We start from the raw sequence: 21,711 nt of genomic DNA on the forward strand, positions 1-21,711 counted from the left end.
TCCCACTAGGCTTTAAGTAACATTTTAGGAATTAAGGCTCTCTCCCCCTGACAATAAAACCCAGTGTTCCAGTTCTCCTGGACAGTTTTTAATGGGTCTTCCTGCTCAAAGGAACCTGCAGAAGCATTCTGAAACAATAAATATGGACACATGTAAAATGCTCAATACTCTTTGTCACAGTAGAGCCCAATTCTCCCCAGCCATCAGCACCAGCTTGCCAGGATCACATCCTGGCTATCTACACTAGAGAGAAGCTTTTGAAATTTCACATATTGTGCCAAGAACAATGCCACAGAGAGCACATCCAGTCTCCATCCTCCTTCAATCTCTCCTCCTGGGAGAAACAATATCCCAAGTGAATAACTGTTTTCACAATTCTGAATTGCATCAGCCTCTGCACATCTTTATGAGGACATGGCAGTAAATGGGTCCACTATACTCTCCAAAAATTAAATGAGAGTATGCTTTTATCTTTTTATCTCAAATTAGGAAACATTATTCCTAATCATATTAGGAAGAACAATAATTCAGTTTATTTAGGTCATTTACTTCTCTGCAAAAGGAGGAAGGAGGAGGGGCAGTGAAATATATACTCTTATACATATATGTGAAGATTCACTCTAGCTGGACTTGAGCTATTATCTCACTGATTCTTGTACTTGCACAACAGTCACCATGCAACAAATGCCCACAGAAACTTGGCATCTTTTTCAGTCATTAACCACCAGGGAACAACTGCATCCTGCATAAATAACTATTTATTGTGTTCAAAAATGAGACTGGTAGATCTGCGCATATTAATACAGTAAAACCAAATGACTTCTTTGAAATACAAGTCAGCAGGGCATGATTCAAGGTTGGGTTTTCTTTTACTTTGTAAAACCTAAGGAAAAAAATCTTTATAGCAAGAACACTAGTCTCAAATGCCACACCACAGATTAAGTTAGTTGTAGCTTTGTAATCTTGTTCACTGTAGAAAACAAACCAGACGACTATATTATCACTTAGTCTAAAATTGACATTTGCACTGCAAAATTACACGGTCATTTGATCATTACAAGTTCCCAATGGTGTCTTTTGAATAGGATTTCTTCGGAACAGGACAGGAAACTCAGCTGGCGATTAATCCTTTAGTTTAAAATTCACCTTACCTTTGATGGTAAAAGAATTCACTCTGCACAACTGGCCTAAATACTAACCCTAAAATTCTTCATTGACAGCCATTTCACAGCGAATTTCCACAGTATTAGCTAAATTACTATGCCATTTGCTTTAATTTACAGATTTAACCTTTGCAAATATTTGTATCATAAGGTGTATAGAACTGTCTGCAGCAGGGCTACCCAACTGTTTCCTTCAACCAACCAAAGATGCTATAAGGGGACTTTTTATTAGTTTACAGGCACCCAGTTTCTAGTAAGTACAGACTGATTTATTCTTTATTCCACGTTAATTACCTAGAATCTTTAGGAACTGTAATACATGATGAAGAGTAAAATATAGGCAATACCAAAGGTTCTGGCGTTAGTTGTGTCCATACCACTGTGATAATCTTGTTCCTGTGAGTTTAGACACTGAACAGAGGAAAAAACCAAAACAACTTGAACACTACAAACCACTGGGAGATTATGGCCTCGGTCAGCAGCTTGTGCAATACATCAGAAGTCCTACTTTAATTCTAGGTCACGTTTTTGTGTAGAATCTATGCACTGGAACCTTTTTAAACTGTTGTACATTGAAACAAGCAACAAACCCTGCACTTAGCCTGATCTCAGTGTTACTGATGGGATTCTGTCACATCAAGATTCAACCCTGCAAGGAATTCTTCACAGCAAGATCTACTTAACAGCTCCATTAGTGATTCATTAATATCCTTGTTGAAAACAGTGAAAATTTCCATTCACACAGGCTTCATTTTCCAGTTGAAAACTGCTCATTAAATCCTGTATCCACCTGATTTCATCAGAAAGTTCCTGTCTGAGGGATTCATACTGGCTCTGCAGCTCAGCATATTTCCCGCACACGCCTGCGAGACTGGTGCCGACAGCCTCAGTGTCATCGTGCAAGTGCCTTTTCAGGGACTCCATTTTACGGTATTCATACTTCAGCTGGGACAGTGTGTGCCTCACGCTTTCACTCTCTTCTTTATACCAAGCTTCTTTCTCATTATAAATGGAAAGCAGAGCATCCATGTCCTCCTGCAAGGAATCATGGGATGCAGCCAAGGTGCTGAAACCCTGCTCCACACGGGAAATGTCCTCTACAATGCGGGCAAAGCGCTCAAAGTTGATGTAGGTGTTGTTGGGGGGCATGCTCGAGTGGCACTTTATGGTGTACTCCCTGAGGCGTTTCGTCTTCAGCTGTGCATTCTCCACCTTCTTGTTTTCCTGGACTTTGGTTTCATCTTTCAGCTGGTGAGTTGTCAGACAGAGGAACCAATATTATTGAACATTTTACAAGACAGCAGCAATTTAAAAACTCTACACAAAGGATGCAGGGATAAAGAGCTTCCACAATGCTGGGAGATTCTTTGCTCACAAAGATTTTCCTTCGTGCATTTGATTAAAAGAAACAAACACCAAACACTTAAGCCCAGAACTGAATGTGGTAAGTGCTTTCATTCCAATGTGATAAGTGCAAACAACATGGCTTCATTTTATTTTCATGCTAATTTTTAGCAATTAACAGTGTCAAAGCTCTCAATATTTGTAGGAGAAAAACCAACAATCCTAATACCACTCCAACTAATGTTTTGTGCAATGCAAAGCAAAAACTGAATTTCAAAAATCCTCATTAGTCATGCTGAGTCTAGCTAAATGTATTTTCAGTAAGAAAAAAAAATACTTACCCAAATAAGCAACCAATGTTTATGAAAAAATACATGCAGACACACAAATGTAAGCAAACCAGAACACGGGGTACACAGCAGCTCTCTCTCCAGAGAAATTGTATTTTCTATATTGATTGCAGTCAACTCTCAATTCAAGAAAGCCAACACACAGTATATACTCATGCAAACAGAGAGGAATGGAAAAATGCAAAGCCCAGTCCAATATGGGATACTGTAATGTGCAATAAACATCAGAGCTTTGTTACTCTCTTTTTGAACGTTATCATAATAAAGGAAATAATTTTCAGAAATCCAAGGATTTGGTCAGACCCAAGCAATTTTCTCCCTGTACATCTCTTTGTGCATCACAAAGTACTTAGGGGGCAGTTTTCCATTTAACACACCAGTAAGGGTGAGAATATGATCTCTGCTTTGCTCATGGAAAAAAACAACAAGGTCTTTTTCTTTATTCAGTCTTACCGTTATCCATGGATGAGACAGAGCTTCCTGAATTGTAAGCCGCTTCCTAAAAAACAACAACACAAAAAAAACCCCAAAGACTTGAATGATAAATACTTGGTACAGAAGTCCATTGACCCACACTCTTCCCGGGCTTCCTATGAAGGCTTTATCAGGATAATTCCAGGAAAAACCCTCAAAATTCAAGGTTATGCTTCTCCCTGAGGCACACTGCTCGTGTGCAGTTTAGTTACTGTTCTAAATTTCAGTAGGTAGCTCTCCACACAACTTTAATTCTTATTTCATCAAAATCTTCCTGTAGTTTTGTGCACCCTTCCATAAAAAGTTATACAACATTCCTTTGTTTTGTTCATCCGACGTGCTTAGAAAATACATTCTTGCTATACACCTTTGATACATCTGTGTCTGAATCAAGAATAATTATACCAGAGGTCGTCAACAGTAATTACACCAAAGCTGTCCTCTAGAACACGGTATTACAGCACTGCAGGAGCTGTTGTTTCCTGAAAGCAGCATTTCTGAGAGGAATACTGCAAACCTAATCAAAGTGGATCAAACCTAACTTCCTTCTGCCTTGTAGCAGTTTGGTGAACAGCGTGTTAAGAGCACTGAGAATCAAAGACAGAAACACAGCATTGCTGCACACGGGACAAATACCAACAGCACTGACTTCTCCTTGGAGCTGCTAGAGTTGTGCAAAACTCTCATCAAACACCTACTCTACCCCACACTGAGGCCTGATGATTTACAGAATCTTCATTGAACAGCTCCTTCTCTCTCGTAGCTATTTTCTCCCCTGATGAAGCCATTAGAAAGAATCACAATGGTCTGACTTTCCTCCAGGACAAAGAAGGTTACAGGGAAGGAGATGCTACCTCGGTGTGCACTGTATTAAAAGCAAGTAAAACAAACAAACCAAAACAAACCAACAACCAAAAAACAAAAACCCAAAAACCTGTGGTTCTTGTAAACTGGGAACAAAGATCTGCACAACTGTCACACAAACCCTAGGTGACTGCCACAGATACAGAGACAGAACAACTCCATATCAGCACATGTACTGATTTTTCTGGCATTGCACCACTGGGGGAATATTCTGGGATAGTATTACCTTCATGGAAGTAGTTCATAAGAAACTGAAGTAGTGGAGTGGTTGTTACCCTGAACTCAAAATTGTGTACATCATTTTCAGCCCTTCAGGTACACCCTATTGCGCCAGGTTGACTCAGGTGAGAATTGAGTCCTGAACATGACATTTAGCTGAGATTTGGTTCCTTTCCTCAGGGCATCTGGATGCAGTGATTAACTAGGGTCACAGCAGCATCCTCCTGTCTTGCTCTTGACTGGCAATACACACTGCAAAAAAAGCTTTTTCACTTGTCAAGCCACATTTCACTAGGTTTATTTTAGAGATAAGTGCGTCTTTCTGAATATTTGATTACCGTGTATCTTTCACCAGTAGTTTCTGAATAAAGTCTTTTGCGAGGTCACTAGTATTGCTGAAAAATTCTTCATCAAAATCGTAATTCACAGCTGTGATGTTGGCAAGTGTTTCTTGTTTAGTTTCTCCAAGGAAAGGTGATGCACCACTAAGCCTAGATAAGCCAGAAAGAGGAATCAGTTGGTAAAATAAACAGCAGAAGTCCCCTAATGAAATTACAGTGACCGTGGAATATACTCTTAGGACATTTGTGCTAAGAGTGGATCTTGTGTTGAAGCACCTCTGCCATGTAGGAAAAAACATGGCCAGCTTTGGCTCTCTACAGCTGTGGCTCACTTAGCTGAGCCAGACTTGCATTGAAAGTCGCTAGTGGAGCACTAATGCATGCACACAGAGAGAAATGCACAGATTCTCCTCTCCTGAGTGTCTCATTTAAGTCATTGCTAATCAAACTAGAAAAAGTTTCAGCTCAGGAGAGTCTCTATCCCTGTGAGTCCACAAAGACTACCAGGCTGCAGCTTCTATAACCTTCAAGCTGATAGTTTTTCTATAGATTTTCTTCAGGAAGGAAAAGCTCTGTCCCTACTTCTTTTCTGTCTGCAAAGCTGCTGATGAGTTCTCTGCACAGTAGGTCCAACCAAGAGACCTTTCTCTCATATGATCAGAAGTCAGGCACATGGCCTTGCCTAGGAGCCAGCTCCACTGGAGAGGCAGGGCCATGCTGCTCAGTAAAAGGAATCCGCAAGCAAAAGGGCTTTGGCTGCAATAAAATCCAAGTGTTTCAGAACAACACAAAATTTCTTTCTCTCGGCACCTGCTCCAACTGCAAGGATGTAATGGAGACAGTATCATAATAAAATGCCACCTAGCATCATAATAAAATGCCATTCTTGATTTAAGAAAAAAGTTTCCTCCTGCTTTGCCCATCTCTCATCTGTGACTATCAACCTTCATCTTTGATGACTCTGCACCTCTGCTCCATAAAACTTGTGTCAGAACAGAGTTATCCCAGACCCCTCCTACCCTGCCTTTCCTCCAGGCTCCTCTTCTCCCAACACAGAGATGCTGACTTGCAAAAGTCTGGTTTACAGGAAATGTTATTTATATCAAGGAGACTGATCTCAACCCTTTTCTTATATTCTTTGGGCTATTATTGTGCTTATCTATTATGTCCAGCTTTGATAACAGTTTCAGGATGCAGCAGGCTCAAAACAGGACTGCAGCAAATTCCAGGGAACTAAACTGAGGTTCTGAATACTAAACCATTTGCTTACATGATCCCACTCGCAACAGACTTTTTACCTTGTCTGTATTGCCACCATCAGGTTGATTGGGAATATTGGGGGATAAGCAGAAAGTTAGATGGGACCACCCAAGCCTTTGAGCCCAATCCCCACCTACCAGATGTGATTTTATCCATGGAATGAACACTCAAGTGCATAAACTGCTTCCTCCCCCCTCTACAATCACACAACACCACAACACCACCAAAGCATCTGGCACAGGCAAGAGAGCATGAGTGAGGTCCTCCAGTTGTCCTTGGTGCAGAAAATTTCATCCCATAAACCACAGTCAGTCCCAATTCTTAAGGGGTTTTACATACTTTCTCTTAAGCCTTGCTTCCATTTCTGCTGGCTACAAGTAGGCACCTCTCCACAGACCATGAACTTTGCTCCAAAACTGAAACTTGGAAACCTGCCCTAGGGCCTTGGCTTCTTTTCCTTTTCCCCAAATTATGCCATGAAGCAGCTGTAATTCCACCTCCTGGCCCTTTTTTGGAAGTCAAAATCAACAGTCCTCTATTATTTGATTCTTTTTTTTCTCTTTGGGGCTCAGTTTTGAAATCTGTGAAATGGGATTCTTAAATCCTAATATCCAATGCAACTGGCTTTTGTTATGTCCTGACTCTGTCTGTAAACATGTACCAGCAGACCTCAGTAATAAAGGCTTTGCCCTTATAACCCACTGAATCACTGCAGAGTTACTGGATGGAGGACTTAGATACATTTTGAACTCCACACCTGATGATGGCATCCATTTGACTGCTGCCATGTTTGCTAAAGTAGGTGGTACCATAGACACACCCCAATTATTCAGAACACTTCTGAGCAAAAGGCTTTAAAATTAGGAGGCAATATTGAGTTGAAGGCATGCAAATTTCTCATCCATAGCCTATCATGCAAGCTGATCCCTCCCATTGTAAAAAGCATGCTCTTTTTTTCTGATCATTTGTATGGAGACATTTTTCTACCTTAATGACCACAACAATCATTAGTAGCCAAGGTAAAACAGAACTCCTGTGCTGGATGCAGTACAGGAACTGCTCCCTTACTCTGTCCCAGCACAGACCCCTCAGTATAACAGGAAGACCTGAGGAGCAGCTCTGTGCATCTCTAATCACATGCTAAGTATTCCCACCTGCTGCTTGACCTCAACTCCTAAGTTTTCCTCTCATCAAACAGGAATACCCATTTTACAAATTCACAAAGTTTAATGTCCTGGCAAGTACAGGTGTGTCCGTGCAGATCAGAGTGCTGATAAATAAAAAAGGGACTGGACTGTATTTTAAATCCCTTTACCTGAGCTTGGGCTCAACCAATACCCCAAACTTTTCTTTGCACTGCAGAAAAGAAGGGAATCTGTTGCAGTGAATCTGATTCCTCAGACCCTACCTTTCTTTTACAGATTTTGGGGTCTAACCCTTATGCACAGGCTCTGTACTTGTCCTGATGCCTGAAATGTGTAGTGCAAATCCATCTAATACAGGAGTCCACCTTCTTCAAGTCTGGCAGAAAGTTATTACTCTGAATATCACAAGGAACAGCCAAAGCTACGGGTGCGACATTCCCAGCAAGCAGTGTCAGCTCCCCACTCCCCAGGAGTCTCAGGATTTTGATGGAACTACTTAGGATCAAGGATCACTGTCCACTCCTGCAATTCTCATGTCGAATGAGAGGAAAAGCAAGGAGTGCTGTTCCTCTGTTGCATGCATCCATTGTCACACAAGCAGTTTCCCAAGTTGTCAAGCTCCATCTTAAAACTCTCAACTGCTTGTCCTCAGATGCCCACAGAAACTCATTTCATTGAGAGCTTGAGCACATCATAGTCCCTCCTTTTATTTATTCACCACCAGTTGACACACTTTTCTTCTAAAGAGAATCTGTATCTAAAAAGTATTCTGTGATCCATTTTTCCTTTATGCCTACTGGCTATAATGATCTCTCCAACCAACCTTTGCTTTACTAGCTTTAATAAACCCTTTTTTTTCTCCTGTAAGTTGAATTCTCAGCTTCCAGGGTCAACTTCTCTGCTCCTCTTTGAGCTTAAATTCCCCTTTTTGACCTTACTTATGCATAATAATCTAGACTGCTGCCTTTACAAGCAAATAAAAACTCACCATTTCCACCTGAAATAATCCAACTTGTAAATGGGACTTACACTTTCTGTTTCTATGCTCTCATGCTGGTAGCTCACAGTCATTCCAGGAGCTATTAATCCTCTCAGCTTTTCCATCCTCTACCATTTGGATGAAATCCCATTAAATGCAGAAATGCCTAGTGATGCCAGGGACATTTGTTTTTCTTCTGCTCAGAATGCCCCTCTTTTTTTACTCCTTATTTTAAATTGAAAAGGCTGTGGGAGAACTGTTCTGTACTAGTGCAACAGACCTTTAGGAAAGTTTCTATTTCTACAGGAGTAAATCTGTTGTACTCACAGTATATAGGTGATGACTCCTATGCTCCTAAAAAAAAAAAAGGACATTAGTTGCAGGGGTTCTACATGACCAGTATTCTTCCTAATGTGCAGAATACACAACAGTCAGTAGTAGCTGCAATAGAGGCAGGAGAGCCATTGTGACCTTAGATAACTGCTAACATCTTTTACAGAATGCGGTTTTGAGGAAAAAAATTATTTTACATGTAACATCAAGGAGTGGATATTGGAAGTTTCTGTGTATTTCTACTCAGTGGGTACTTACTACAGTGTACACATGAAACACAGAGGAGCAGAAACAGGATGTTAGATTTGGGGTGACCTCTTTTGCCTGCCTTCCCATTACATTAGTACGCAGGTCTCCTCTGCATGGAAGGCTCTTACAAATAAAGCTGTCACAAGCTCTGCAGGAGCATGTTTCCTTCTCAGAGTGCTCCTCTGTGTGGACAGTGGCAAACAGTTAACTCTGGAACTGCCATCATAAAGGTTTTTCAATGTAATTTTGCAGAAATTAAATGTTTATCTTTTAATTTAAAAGAATGTATAAAAATAGAATGACAGAACAAAGACTCATTAACTGTATTTAAGTTTTTTTTTTTTTTTTTTTTTTTTTTAATTTGTTGTGGTGCAATGGATTCTATTAAGAGCAAAATAGGAAACAGTAATTGTACAGTAACCAGGAAAAGAATGCACAAACACATTATAAAACTTACCACATGTCTGCAGCTAGTCCCAGTGGTTCATAGTTTACAATTTCTGGAGCTGTAAGAAACGTTTAATCAAACAGCAGAAACTTAAGTAACAAATTTTAACCAGGCTGGAGTAGCAGGCCAAGAATTACCAAGGGGAAGAGGGAAAAGTTAGTTACAACATACATTGGTTATAATTTTACAGCCCAAATAGGAGTTCAAGTTCACAACTCTTCAGAGGAGATTACAGAGCATAACTTGGAGCATAATGCAACTCAAGAATAAGGGTAAAACAGACTTTATTATATTATATAGTATAGTATTATATTATATATTATATAGTATTAAATTACATAGTAACTATACTGTAAATTACAACAAAAAACAAATTATTTCACCTCCCAAGAATGCTGCTGCCCCTAAGCATGAGCTTTTGTTTTGTTTTTTAACTGGTGCCATTATAGCAACTTCACAAATGCCATTCAGAAAGAGCTCTTGAGCAAGAGGTTGAAATTACTTGCCAGACTACACTGCTATCCATGTCATACTCTATTATCTTTACAAGAAACATTTCCTCATTGGAGAACATTCCCATATAAGACTGCATGCAAGAGAAAAGAGCAAAGGTGAAATAAGCTGAAAAAAATGATCTGTAACAGCTGTGTTTAATTGGAATATTAAGTACAATTCTCTACCAAGCCCCCAAACAAATTCCAAAATAGAAACTAGTAGAAAGGAGCAGGATTAACCCAAAATCCAGGCGAGACAGATCAGAATTACGAGCAGTGAGGAACAAAAAGAGAACAACATGGAAAAATGTAAGGGGAGATGAGGGTACTCAGCAGGTGTACAGTGTGAGGTGGTCTTATTTAGAAAGCAGTGACAGATACCCATGTAATTGTGTACTCATGTACCACTACGCTGAGATCTACTTATCCCAGGCAACAAGTAAAAAGATTATAATTTATATATGCAGAGCTTCACAATCTCAATCCTGAATTTACATCTCTAAATATTTATTTGGCAGCAGGCTAATCTCACAGGAGTAGTACATCTGGTTTACAGAAAGCACCTTTGCTTATTCCAGAAAAATAATGTAAACCTCTAGATTTAAATGGCCTTGACAGAAATAAGATCAAAACTACTTCTATCCCTGAATTTTTAACTTTGACAAGATGTCTCGACTTCCTCTGAAATTTGCAATCTAAGACAAAGGAACATGTCACTCACCTACGAATTCTGGGGTTCCAAATATATTTTTAAATTCAACTCCATCTTCTATTTTGTGAGCCAGGCCAAAGTCAATGAGTTTGATGTGTGGAATAGGGATATTCTTGTCTAGAAGCATAATGTTTTCAGGCTAAAAATGACAAAAGATAGATCTAAGTTATTAAAATATTAATATCTTGGAAAGTAACAGAGTTTTCAAGTGCTTTTTTTCCTTTGCATATACATCATCATAGAACAAGTAAAACATCCCTGTGCTTAGCCATTTACAGTTCTTTTGATTGAGGTAGTACGCAGCTGAAGCAATTCAGGTGTTTGCAGACAAAATGCTACTGCCCAGACGTGAGTGACAGCTGCACTGCACAATATTTTGCTGACAGCAATTTTACTGATCAGTTCTTGGAATTTACACTTCACAGTATTTGCCCAGTTGACTCTATACTGTATTGTAAGCCAATGGAAGATGTTTTGGTAAATGCTGAACCTATTCAGGGAAGGAAAAACCAACTTCTCCATGAGACTAAATTCACAACTGCAACAAAGCCAAGAAAAGATTCAGGATTTACCAGCTGAACAGTCCAGAAAATGCAAACAGTTGGGACCAGAGGTCCTACGTCATATCAAGCTATTAAAATAACATGTGGCATTCTCACAGCACTGTATGAAAAAGCTGAAGCTTGAACCGTGAAATCAAAACTAACATGTTTAACCACAGACTTTACTTTTTTACCAGATCCAACATATTTCATAAAGTCCTGTCCTTCAACTAAAATTCTCAGCCTCAGCTACTCCCTACCATGGCCTGAATTCACAGGTTTGAGAGTAAACTATGGGTTCAATTTATCTCCCATGATGAGCTCTAATGCATTAATCTGTCATAACTTAATCATAACATCAAGGGCAGCAGTGAGAGAGTCTGATTCCCTGCTGGCAGCTGCCTGGCTTTTCCACAGCAGAATCTAACGTGGAAGTTGCTCCTGCTAACACATTCTCTCAGTCAGAGCTGCACTGGGAAACAGAGCATATGAATAATTTATTCTCACAGTCATTGGACCAACCATGTTTTAGCCTCAGGGTAAAAAGCCTGGTTTTCTTTCATGGATCTAGGGCATATATTTGTTCACCACAGACACATAAGGTAAGCTTCTTTAGAACAGACAGAACAGACTGATATAGAAAATATCACTGTCTCTACCTCGTGGAGGACTGTTTTATTCCTTAGGTGGTATAAAACAGTCCAGTGGTATAAAACATTATAGCTCCACTGCAGGCAATGGAGCCCTGTCAAATGATGAGATAATTATGAACCATCCTCTAACTGATCAGATCACTGCTTAAAAATACATCTCTAATTTAACACTTGCTAAACTCCACACCCAGTCCTTTAAAACCCAGGAGAGTTATTAAGTGAATACACAATAGGTCATTTGATAGTCACTGCCAGTTTAATGATTCTTTACTTATGCTTTCTGGTTTCTGTCTTGCAATTCTTGCAACATCTTCAGTGAACACCTGACCTTACCCATATTAAATATCAAAATTAGCAGCTACAGATCAGCCAAAGCCTAAATCAACATCTTTACCTTTAGATCAAAGTGAGCAATTTTCTTAGAGTGAAGGTAATTCACACCATCCAAAATCTGCTTGATGAACCTGGTTGCTTCCTCTTCACTCAAAGACTCCTTCTGCGCCAGGAAGTCAAAAAGTTCTCCTCCAGAAACCCTGAAAAACACACCAAAAAACATCCTGTTATCTCCTGCACTGTAATCCATAACATTAATGCAAGCAAAGAAAACTAAAGCAGCAAAGAACCTCAATACAGTTAGAAAAAGTCTCCTCATGCAGACAACCACAAGTTCTGTGTTCTGGTCCCAGGTGTGCCCAAACCTTCTTTTGGCTTCAGCTCTCTTCCCTGTAAATTAAGGACTGGCTTTTCCATTGATGCTGCAAGGATCACAAAGGTCTGGAGTTACATTGTTTGCTGAATCCCCAGACATGCTATTTCAAAAGGTCAACTTAGCAACTTCAATTGCTATTTTTCAATGTTTTTGTTTTGTATGAACAAGTTGTAAGAGTCAGCAACTGCTGAAGAATTACTTTTCTCAGCAGCTCCCATCAGAACCTGAGGTAGTAAAATGCGCCAACAGAATCTCTTTTCTTTACAGAACAGCCATTACCCTGTTCTACTACAGATTCCTGCCTGACATAACAGGAAAGGATTTCCTTGGTGCTGAATTTTTTAAGAAGAAAGTTGATTGCAGCAGGCTGGAGGGTATCAAAACCAGTTTTCCCAAATCAAGAAAGCGCTCTTAGTTACTATGAGTTTTCACATCAAAATTGAAATCCATTCCACTCTTATTAGTATATAAGCCTTATTTTCATTTCTTTGCCTTCTACTGAGAGTTCCAGTGCTATTTTTCTGTTTATCTGAAACAAGATCACCTAAATATTGAATTAGGCCTTGTTTGCAGCTATTATTCATTATTACGTTTACATGTATTGATGCCAGTTCACACTGTCATTAATATTATTGTTTTATTCTCATTCAGATTCAGTTTTGGAGGCACCCACAAAACAGTTGTTACTCTTGGGTGCTGGTGCACCACCACCTGCGCTCAGAGCGCAAGCAAAGGGCCTGAGAGAACTTACAGTCATTTTGGAAAATAAGCTCTTGGCCTGTCAAAGCACTGCAGGTCAAAATGCTTTGAGTTCCTCAGGTGCTGTAAGTCACAGACAAGTCAGATCACAACTGGTGCTCCACAGGTCTTTGGGGAATCGCTCCTCTGACTCCAGGCTCCCACACAACACTGGTGGTGACAACATGGTGATTCCTTACTCTGCCTCTTTCAGAGGAAGCTACTGTCAACAGCTGCACAACCTGCAAGGACAAGTTCACTGCAAGCAAGAACAGCATGTCCAAAGCCCAAAAGACATTGGGTTTGTGTCTTAGCTTCCTCTGCTGTTCCTATAGGTGATAAGGTGCCTTGTTGGTCCAGAGACTTACTCTGGGCATAGTGACTTGCCCATTGATTACCAGGTTTTTTTTCATACCTCTCACATAGTCAGAAACTTTTCTAAGCCACGTGAGGCAGGACTCTTCACCTGGGCAGAAGTCACTTGATACTTGTAACAACTAAATGCCCGGCAAACAAAAATAAGCTTATATGACCCAGAAATATATTGCAACTGCTGTCTTTAGCTGCCACCTTCTCCTTTCTAATAATCTATTAATCTCTATTATTCAACCTGTGAGACTGTTACTTCATCTCTTGATTTTCTTTCTAGGTGACACCTACCAAGGGTCTCAGCAGTACCATCAGCCTTTCTGGACAGGTTTTGTTGTATCCTGTACAACAGAGAACACTGCCTCCTTTCCATATCATAGTAGGTTTAGAGGCCTTTGTTCAGTAGTGCATCAATTACTAGAGACTACTGTGACAAACCAATACAGAAATCTGTAAGAAAAACCTGGTAGTCTCTTGGTGAAATCTGTGTACAGTGAGCAAACAACTCCCATTTATTTAATGATTTCTACTCAGAGTGCACTGAAGCAATCATCTCTGGCAGACACTGCATCCAGTCATCAGGAAGCCAGCTGGACAAGGGTATGCTCTTGTACTTTTCTGGAATGTAATCATGCATGCACCCTGTTCTCTCTTTCTCTTTTACCCTGCAAGATCCCCTTGGTGTTTGTTTCCTAAGCTGGACTCTTTAATCTCCCTGAGGCCAGACGACAGCCCAGCCTAAGCCCCCCAGAAGCAGGTTCCACTTCAGGAGAGCTCTCAGGCTGAGACACTTCAGCAGAGCTGTTCTGCTTGGCTCAGGGTGTTCAAGGATACATTCCTGCTTGGAGGAGACTGGCAACTCCCTTTAGAGCAACCTCCTTTGCTACACAAGCAATGTCAGAATATAGTTCAGCTGCACAGATTGGAGCAACTTAATTCTCATTCTCTCTTGCTGTCTCCAACAGTGAGCACTTAAACTGGCTGGGTCATCTGCTCAGGGCTCACCAGGGAGTTTTCTCCAATGGCAACCTCACCAACATCCTAGGCAACCAGCTATGCCCAAGACATGACTGAAGAACTGCAGCCTGCAAGAACAAGGATCACAGGATATTTACTTGAAAGCTCCTTGATGTATTTCCCCACTTCTCTTTGATGCACACTAACCTTGAATGATGCTAGGAAGGGGGCTTTCAAGCTACAGAATACAACATAAAAATAAAAGAAACAAAAAACAAAGATTCAGAGAACTCCAAGTCTCTTTGTTACTTTATCAACAAAAGATTCCCTTCTACAATAACCACATGAGCATTTCATTTTCTGAAGATCAGAGATGGGCATACATGAAAAACACTACATTAATCTCTAGTCTCTTGAGGTATAGCCTAACACATTAGCCTAAGCTGTAGAGCTCTTAAAAGAGTAATCTAAAGGAAAATTCAGTAGAAGAGATGTGATGATTTTCCATTAACAAAGACTCAGGCTTTAAAATCAGGCTTCAGTAAACTGTACCTAGAGAGTGGTAAGTGGTTTATTTACAAGATCATTCTTATCCAAGTTATACACCTGAATTCAAAGAAACTCACAAGCAAAAGAGATTTAGCAATCCCAAAAGCCAGACATTATGGAATCCCAGAATAAAAACCACACTTCAAGAACTAATTCCTTTGCAGTAAAACACTCATAACTGCATCAAGTTACATTTCAACCAGGGAGGTTTGTTTTCTAAAACATCACCTGCAAATGGTAGTTTCTCAACTGTTACAGAATTCCTTCCATCCCTTTCCCTTTTACCATGTCACCTAATACCATGGCAAGGAAGCAAGCAAATGGTACCTTTACTTTTTCTTTGAAGTCCAATAAAAGACAAACAACCACGCTGCCTTACTTCTTGGATAGAGCTGTTTTGTGTGCACAACCCTGACACTAACCTGTAGAGGAGACACTGGTCTATCAATCCAATCTGCCTCCAGGCTGCTTCTGCTTGGGCAAAGCAGGCTCCAGGCAGGGCCCAGCACACAGAGAACAACAGCCTCACAGAGAGCTGGGGGGCAAGTCCCTGGACAATGTGCAGAAGGAAAGAGAAGCCATGTATCTGCCAAACGGCACTCACAGCAATGGACCTGGCACTCCTCTTGAACAGGAGAACCAGCACCTGCAGAACTGACCTCTCTGAAAAGAGGAGATGGTTTTGCCAGCACTGTGAGTATGGGAGAGCGTCAACATTTCAGACAAATCCTCTTTTAAACACCAGGGCAGCTTCTTCAATTGCCCAGCAATACTGGGGCCATTCTTTTGAAACTGAAGTTCACTGTAGATTACCATACTTGCTTGGCCAGGTGCTGTTACACTTACTTTGATAAACAGCAGGGAATATGAGACTCTGAGAGCAGGGTGTCAGAGGGGAAGAGATTATTTGTTTACAGAGAGAATTTATTTATCTTTATTAGCAATTATCATCATCCTCAATTTGTATGCAGCAGATGAATGCAGAGGCCTTTATCAGATAAAATTTCTGTTGCATGCAGATTTTTACAAACTGCAATATGTTGCAGCCTGACAAAAGAACACACAAAATATGTCAGGCCACATGAGGACAGGGAAAAGCAGAAGGTAATGAAACAGGAGGTTGCTTGAGCTCAAGGTAGTCACCAGTGAGAAAGAGCAAGCTCCTTCCCTGTCTTCCAGAGCTTGGCTACAGAGACCAACATTTGGCCTTAGACATATACTTCAAGGTTAACAGATTCTCATCATCACTCATATGCCATCTTCCAACAGTCATACTAATCTCCAGGAATGCTCCCTGACCTAAATGCTGGTCCCACTAGAGACCTACCTCAGAGATAAAAGCCTTGTTGACTGGATTCCATACGCAAGGTCCATGCTGGTGTCCCAGGGAATATATGGTCTATCTAACTTCAAGCATGGTGACTGTATTTCCTGCCCCATACACACTAAAAAATTGCACCATTTTGCATGTAGGGGTGAGGAGGTCCACTTGTCAGCAGGACCTAAATTGCAGTGGTTTGCCCCCCTCATATGGTAGCACAAGAGTAAACAGCTTTTCTTCATTCCCATCCTGCTGCTATTCATCCTCAACACTCAACGCCAAGGGATTAAAAAACCTTCTTCCTTGCTCTCCTCCCGTTTTCTCCTCTAGCTGATCTAAATGAAGAAAATATGGAAGTAGTGAGAATGGCTGCAAATTTTGGAAAAGGCTTGATGGCCTCACATGTATTGAAAGAGACGAAAGCAGGAAGAAAAATAAAACGAGCATTCAGCGGCCACTTGCACTTCCTCCAAGGTTTATGTCAGGGCAGCCCTAGGCAGACATGAGGTAATCCCTCCTTAGTAAACTGTTTTCAAGTTGACAAGATTCCCTGGCTCAGTATCAAATGACCTCAGCTGATGTTCAGGCGCACCTGTAACCCCAGGGCACACGGATGGAGCTGGGGAAGCTGTTCACCACCAACCTCACTCAGTGCTCCTGCCGAGATTTGTGAGGCCTGAGAATGCAACAGCTCCATTTATCAGTGCCCCTGCACTCCAGCAGCCTCTGCAGTGCTCTCTGGTTTCTATTCACCTCAGCCATCTCTGCAGGGAAGGGCCCTTACTCACAGCTCCAGGATGAGGACCACGTCTGTCTTGTTCTCATAGATGTCGTGCAGCTTGACGATGTTGGCGTGCAGGATCTGCTGCAGAATGGTGACCTCACGCTCAATCTCCTCCCGGCTCACCCCACGCCGGCTGGCCCGGCTCTGGCGCTTCTTGATGAACTTGGCAGCATATTCCAGCCCTGTGCTTTTCTCTCGACACTTCCTCACTATAGCAAACTGGCCACTGCGAGGACAAGGAGACAACAAAAATGCTCTTAAGGCTTTTACATTACAGCTTCCCAAATAAGCCAGTCCCATACAAAGCCTGATCCTGTAAGCCCCAAGCAGCACCACTGAGCACTACTAAGCATGTTCTTGGTACAAGAGTGAGGACTGTCAGGACTCTGCAGTCAAAGGCAATAGAGCATAACAAGGTCCTACTCTGTCTGAAATTTAGCAAAACCAAACAATGACTAACAAAAGGAGTTTAAACCTCGAAAAACAGTTCATGTTTAAAGGAGTAAGATCTGCCTCAAAAGGTTCAAGTTACCACTACTTCACTTGGTAATGCTTAAGAAATTCAAGTCTACAACATACCACTGGGTGTTTGAAAGAACACACATATTAAAATATTTGTCTTAAGAATAGTCCCTAGAGAAGAACTCAAATGAATGATAACTCTTTGGAAATGCAAAACTAGCCTCCAGCAACCAATTTTCGAATTTAAAAAAAATTGTTTATTCATATTTATGCATTCACTTGATAATTTGGCTGTAAATATAACTAGAGTAAGTGCAGGTTTCTCACTGCACCTCAAGGACAAAGAATTTCCCAGTGTACCAAATAGTAGAGTGGCTGCATTAAGGTTAAAAGGCATGTTCTTGCAAATTGCTAGTAAAACTTTCCTCACTGTGGCTCTTAAGATACTTCAAGTGAAAAATTCCTGCCTTATCTCCTAGGAATTGACAGAGCTCCAGTCCCAGAATACACATTTAGTATCAGATACTTCCTTATCCAGGACATTATATCCAAACTTGTAAGGAAAAGACTCATCTCTCAGGTAACCATAACCTTTAGCTACTGTGATTTTATCTGATAGGATCTCTTTATAAGAATCACAAACAAACTCATTAAGTGCATCCTCCCATGACTACACTGTATAAGCACTGAGCTGTTGTTTTCAATATTATTATATAATTCACTGGCTTGGTAAATGAGGAATGCAAGTACAGCTGGTATTTAAACTATGCAGCAATTATATTCAGCACCTCATTAGATGCTGTACTTAGTGCTTCATCAACACAGGCATCTGAATGGAGTCTGTCTTAAAAAAACAGAGACGTAGAAATTAAAAATTAAGGCTGTCACTTGGTGCTCAACTGCTCTCAAAGGCTCCCACCCTATGGCAGTGGCAGTCTCCCATTTCAGAGTTCAAACAAATTCCAGGCAGCCTGACATACTTCTTTTAGTCTTTCATTTTCATAATATATCCTAAACCCTTCCCAGAAGGGAGGCAGGAACAGATGGGACAAGTGTACTTATCCCTTTGGGAATAATCATTCACAAATGGAATTGAGACTGTGGCCATTTGTCACATGCTTTAATTCATTCATATTTCTCCTGCTTTTATCATTACCTGCAAAACCTAGAGAAATTCCCATTACAAAATTCCCAAACTTGCCTTAAACATTCTACTAAAAGAGTTTGTTTTGTAGTGCTGAGAGCTGCTCATGTAAAACATCATGATTTTAATGTTTTTCTTGTTTGCTTGATCATATTTTGCAAGACATGCATCTTGCTTGGTTCAGACTTTCTGAAGAAACATGGTATTATTGTTCCTGTGCTTGTTTCCTTGAATCCTCTCTAGGGACAAATTTTGTCAAAGTTCAGGAGAAAATATTTTTTTAATGAGTGCTGATTATGGGAACAGCCACTTTTGCATTTAGAAATTCCAGTGATACTGTGGATTTTGTACATTTCTGTTGATGCAAAAGTTTACAAAAGTAATAATGACAGAGCATAGGAATTTCTGTCTTCTCCTTTGACATAAATAATTGTCCCAGACTTTAACTATTAAAGTACCAATTCTCTTGTAATCCAATATTGCTCCCCTGCATGTGTGCTCACCAACACACACTATTGCTCTTGTCCCAGCATTCATGCCATTTCCCATCTCCCTTAAAAACAAGCTTTTGCAGACAACTCTTCAGTGGGAGAGTTTGGGACTGAGGAGAAGAGGTTACAAGTGACAGGGAAGGACACAAATGCTCAGTTTCTTATCCTGTAACATTTAAGACAGTTACAATGCAATTACTAATGAACAGCTCCTGGAGGCCCATTCTGCTATGAAACAAGAGGATGCCTCACAGGCATTTTACAATCACAGTCAGACACTTGGGATTCCTTGTCAGCTACAGAGACTGTAAGGTCAGGAGCAAGACAACAGTGGTTTTGTGCCTTCTCATGCATCTGCATTCTGACCATAAGAATCAAACTCTGTCAGCTTCCAAAACTTTTGACCTAGGCTAGGAAAAAAGCAGAAAAGAAAGTATGTATTCCTGACACCTAAGCTGACAGCACTTAGAAATTAAGCCATTTAGATAATTTCAAATGTGGCATTTGTATCCGATCTTAGACTTGGAAACTGAATTTCACAGCTCAGATATCCAAATTTCAGCCAAAAGACCTTGCTAGAATTCATGGGTTTTAGTACAGTGCTGAAACAAAGATGACTTGGATCACGAACAGAACTATTTCCAACACATGCAGGATAAGCTCAGAGTATTTCCAACACACGAGGATAAGCTCACTTCAGGATGGAGCCTACCTGAACCTCAGTAAAGCCCTTGGCACTGTCCCCCAAAGCACTCTCCTAGAGAAACTGGCTGTGCATGGCTTTGACATTGGTCTTTGATATCACTTAATGACACTACGATTCCCAATTTCTAAAATGTTTTTTGTCCAAGGAGTTACATTTGTTCCCTTCCAGAAATATTTTGGACAGCTGTGCAACAGTCTTGTCACACTCTAAGCATCCTTAATTGTGGAAACAGCTCACAAGTATGAACAATAGCAGCTGCATCCTGTCAGTTATAATATAATTAGTTACAACATCAAATCTGTCCATCAGTAATGACGAAATTTATCCCAGCAATGAAGACAACCTATCATCTGCATTGCTACTATAATGTAGGAGGCTTGTCACTGAATAAGAACACAAAGACAATACTACTGGGTGGTTTTGGAGTCTATTTTCAGAAGCATGCTTTAGAAGAGCACAAGTTCAGCTCATTTAATCATCATGCACTTCAGGAGAGGATGTGGAAAGGATGTAGGAAGAGCGAAGCTGGACAATCCAGAATAACAGGACAACTTGCTCTTTGTCAAAGTTTCCTTCTAATACTGGTTCTGGAGGGTAATGCTCTAGGGCAGAATGTCATCTGAGAGCAAGAGCAGTGCAGATACCAGTCGGAAATGCCCCAGTGCCCAGCAGTGCTGCCTCTCCACAGCTTTAGAATAAAGAGAGCCATTAAGCAACTGCTTGCACAAGTGTAGGTTTATTCCAGTCTTCCTCTGATGTTCCTGAAACACTCCATGGCTCAGGAGCTCTTCTCAAAACACTGAAAACATATAAGAAAAGTACTGAGATGACAGTACAGGCTACCTAACTACAGTCAGGCTTTCTGAGGCCTGAGTGGGGAGAAATCAGGAAGCTGATTCTGTCTATCATTTGAGAACAGCAAACCGTTTCTTCCCCAAATACCAAACCTATGTTCCCTTTCTTCATGTTCAGTCTATTTCTTTACGTCATGTTCATCTTCAACTTCATTTCATTAATTAAAGAATTCTAAAAAATATGACAACGATGCTTTAGCTGTTAAAATTTGAAATTTCCATAAAAGACATGATATATGTGAAAACATTGACAGATACACTTCAGACTGAAATATATTTTCAACAAGTTAATTGAAAAGTAAATGAACCTGGGCAAAGGACAGTGCTCTGGCATTCTGCCAGTCAAGAGGGGACACATCTCCCTATAGGAGCCAGGGCAATTTACTTAGGAACAGATTTGCAAGGGATTTTAGGCAGCCTCCCACTGACTTTAACAGTAATTAGGTTTCCACACACCTAATGAAAAGTAACACCTTTGTCCTTCTGTACCTAATTTCACCAAGTCTGTAAAATACAGGTAATACTACTGCAAAATGAAATAACATTATATGGGGTAAAGATACAAATTAATTTCATGTCACTAGATATCACTAGAAGTGTAATTATAATAATTCATATTTTATTCACTAGGTGTTCCTGCACAAGAATACATGACTTGAAAGGAGGCTAAAGTAAAACCAAACAGCACCTAGATCAGTTTTTACTGCTTAAATTCACAGGCAATACTGCAACTGCATGACAGTTTAAAAATACTAAAAATACATTATGAAATCATCCTATGTACATGCATGAGTTAGTAGACATAAACATAACCACAATAATAGTATTTAGCCAATACTATTTAGCCAAAATAGTATTTAGCCAAAATCTGAGCACAGGGCTTCTCTACATTCAAGGCTGGTGTGTTTAGCTCAGCAGAGGATAATTCATTCTCACTTACAACCATTGTTATAATGTTAACAGTTTTGTTCATCATGCCTTTTTGCCACTAATAAATTTGACTGGTTTCAACTGGTCATGTCAAGCTTAGAAAGTCTGCACCTTACTACTTTTCCAT

General features: G+C 40.4%; 2 protein-coding genes across 4 annotated transcripts in view; both read right to left on the bottom strand.

The window, feature by feature from the left end:
• DAPK2 (death associated protein kinase 2) overlaps positions 1 to 21,711 on the bottom strand; it is a 42,049-nt gene that overhangs the window by 6,005 nt on the left and 14,333 nt on the right. The window contains exons 3-11 of one of the 3 annotated variants that reach the window (XR_007778533.1): positions 17,002 to 17,223; positions 11,965 to 12,103; positions 10,385 to 10,514; positions 9,179 to 9,227; positions 8,467 to 8,493; positions 4,753 to 4,905; positions 4,422 to 4,678; positions 3,311 to 3,356; positions 2,395 to 2,411 (exon numbers count right to left, since the gene is read on the bottom strand). Coding sequence is in view for 1 of the 3 variants with exons in the window: in XM_009098198.4 (XP_009096446.1) it covers positions 3,311 to 3,356; positions 4,753 to 4,905; positions 8,467 to 8,493; positions 9,179 to 9,227; positions 10,385 to 10,514; positions 11,965 to 12,103; positions 17,002 to 17,223 (766 nt within the window). In the remaining 2 variants the exon portion in view is untranslated. Of the gene's footprint in view, positions 1 to 2,394; positions 2,412 to 3,310; positions 3,357 to 4,421; positions 4,679 to 4,752; positions 4,906 to 8,466; positions 8,494 to 9,178; positions 9,228 to 10,384; positions 10,515 to 11,964; positions 12,104 to 17,001; positions 17,224 to 21,711 lie in introns of those variants that run through there. The other 2 variants (XR_007778532.1, XM_009098198.4) reach the window with 2 other exon arrangements.
• TBC1D2B (TBC1 domain family member 2B) overlaps positions 17,110 to 21,711 on the bottom strand; it is a 54,335-nt gene continuing 49,733 nt past the window's right edge. Inside the window, exon 14 of the mRNA XM_050978724.1 lies at positions 17,110 to 17,223. The gene's annotated coding sequence lies outside the window, so the exon portion shown is untranslated. The remainder of the gene's footprint in view (positions 17,224 to 21,711) is intronic.

This window comes from Serinus canaria, chromosome 10 (assembly GCF_022539315.1).
Source record: "Serinus canaria isolate serCan28SL12 chromosome 10, serCan2020, whole genome shotgun sequence".
Taxonomy (NCBI): Eukaryota; Metazoa; Chordata; class Aves; order Passeriformes; family Fringillidae; genus Serinus; species Serinus canaria.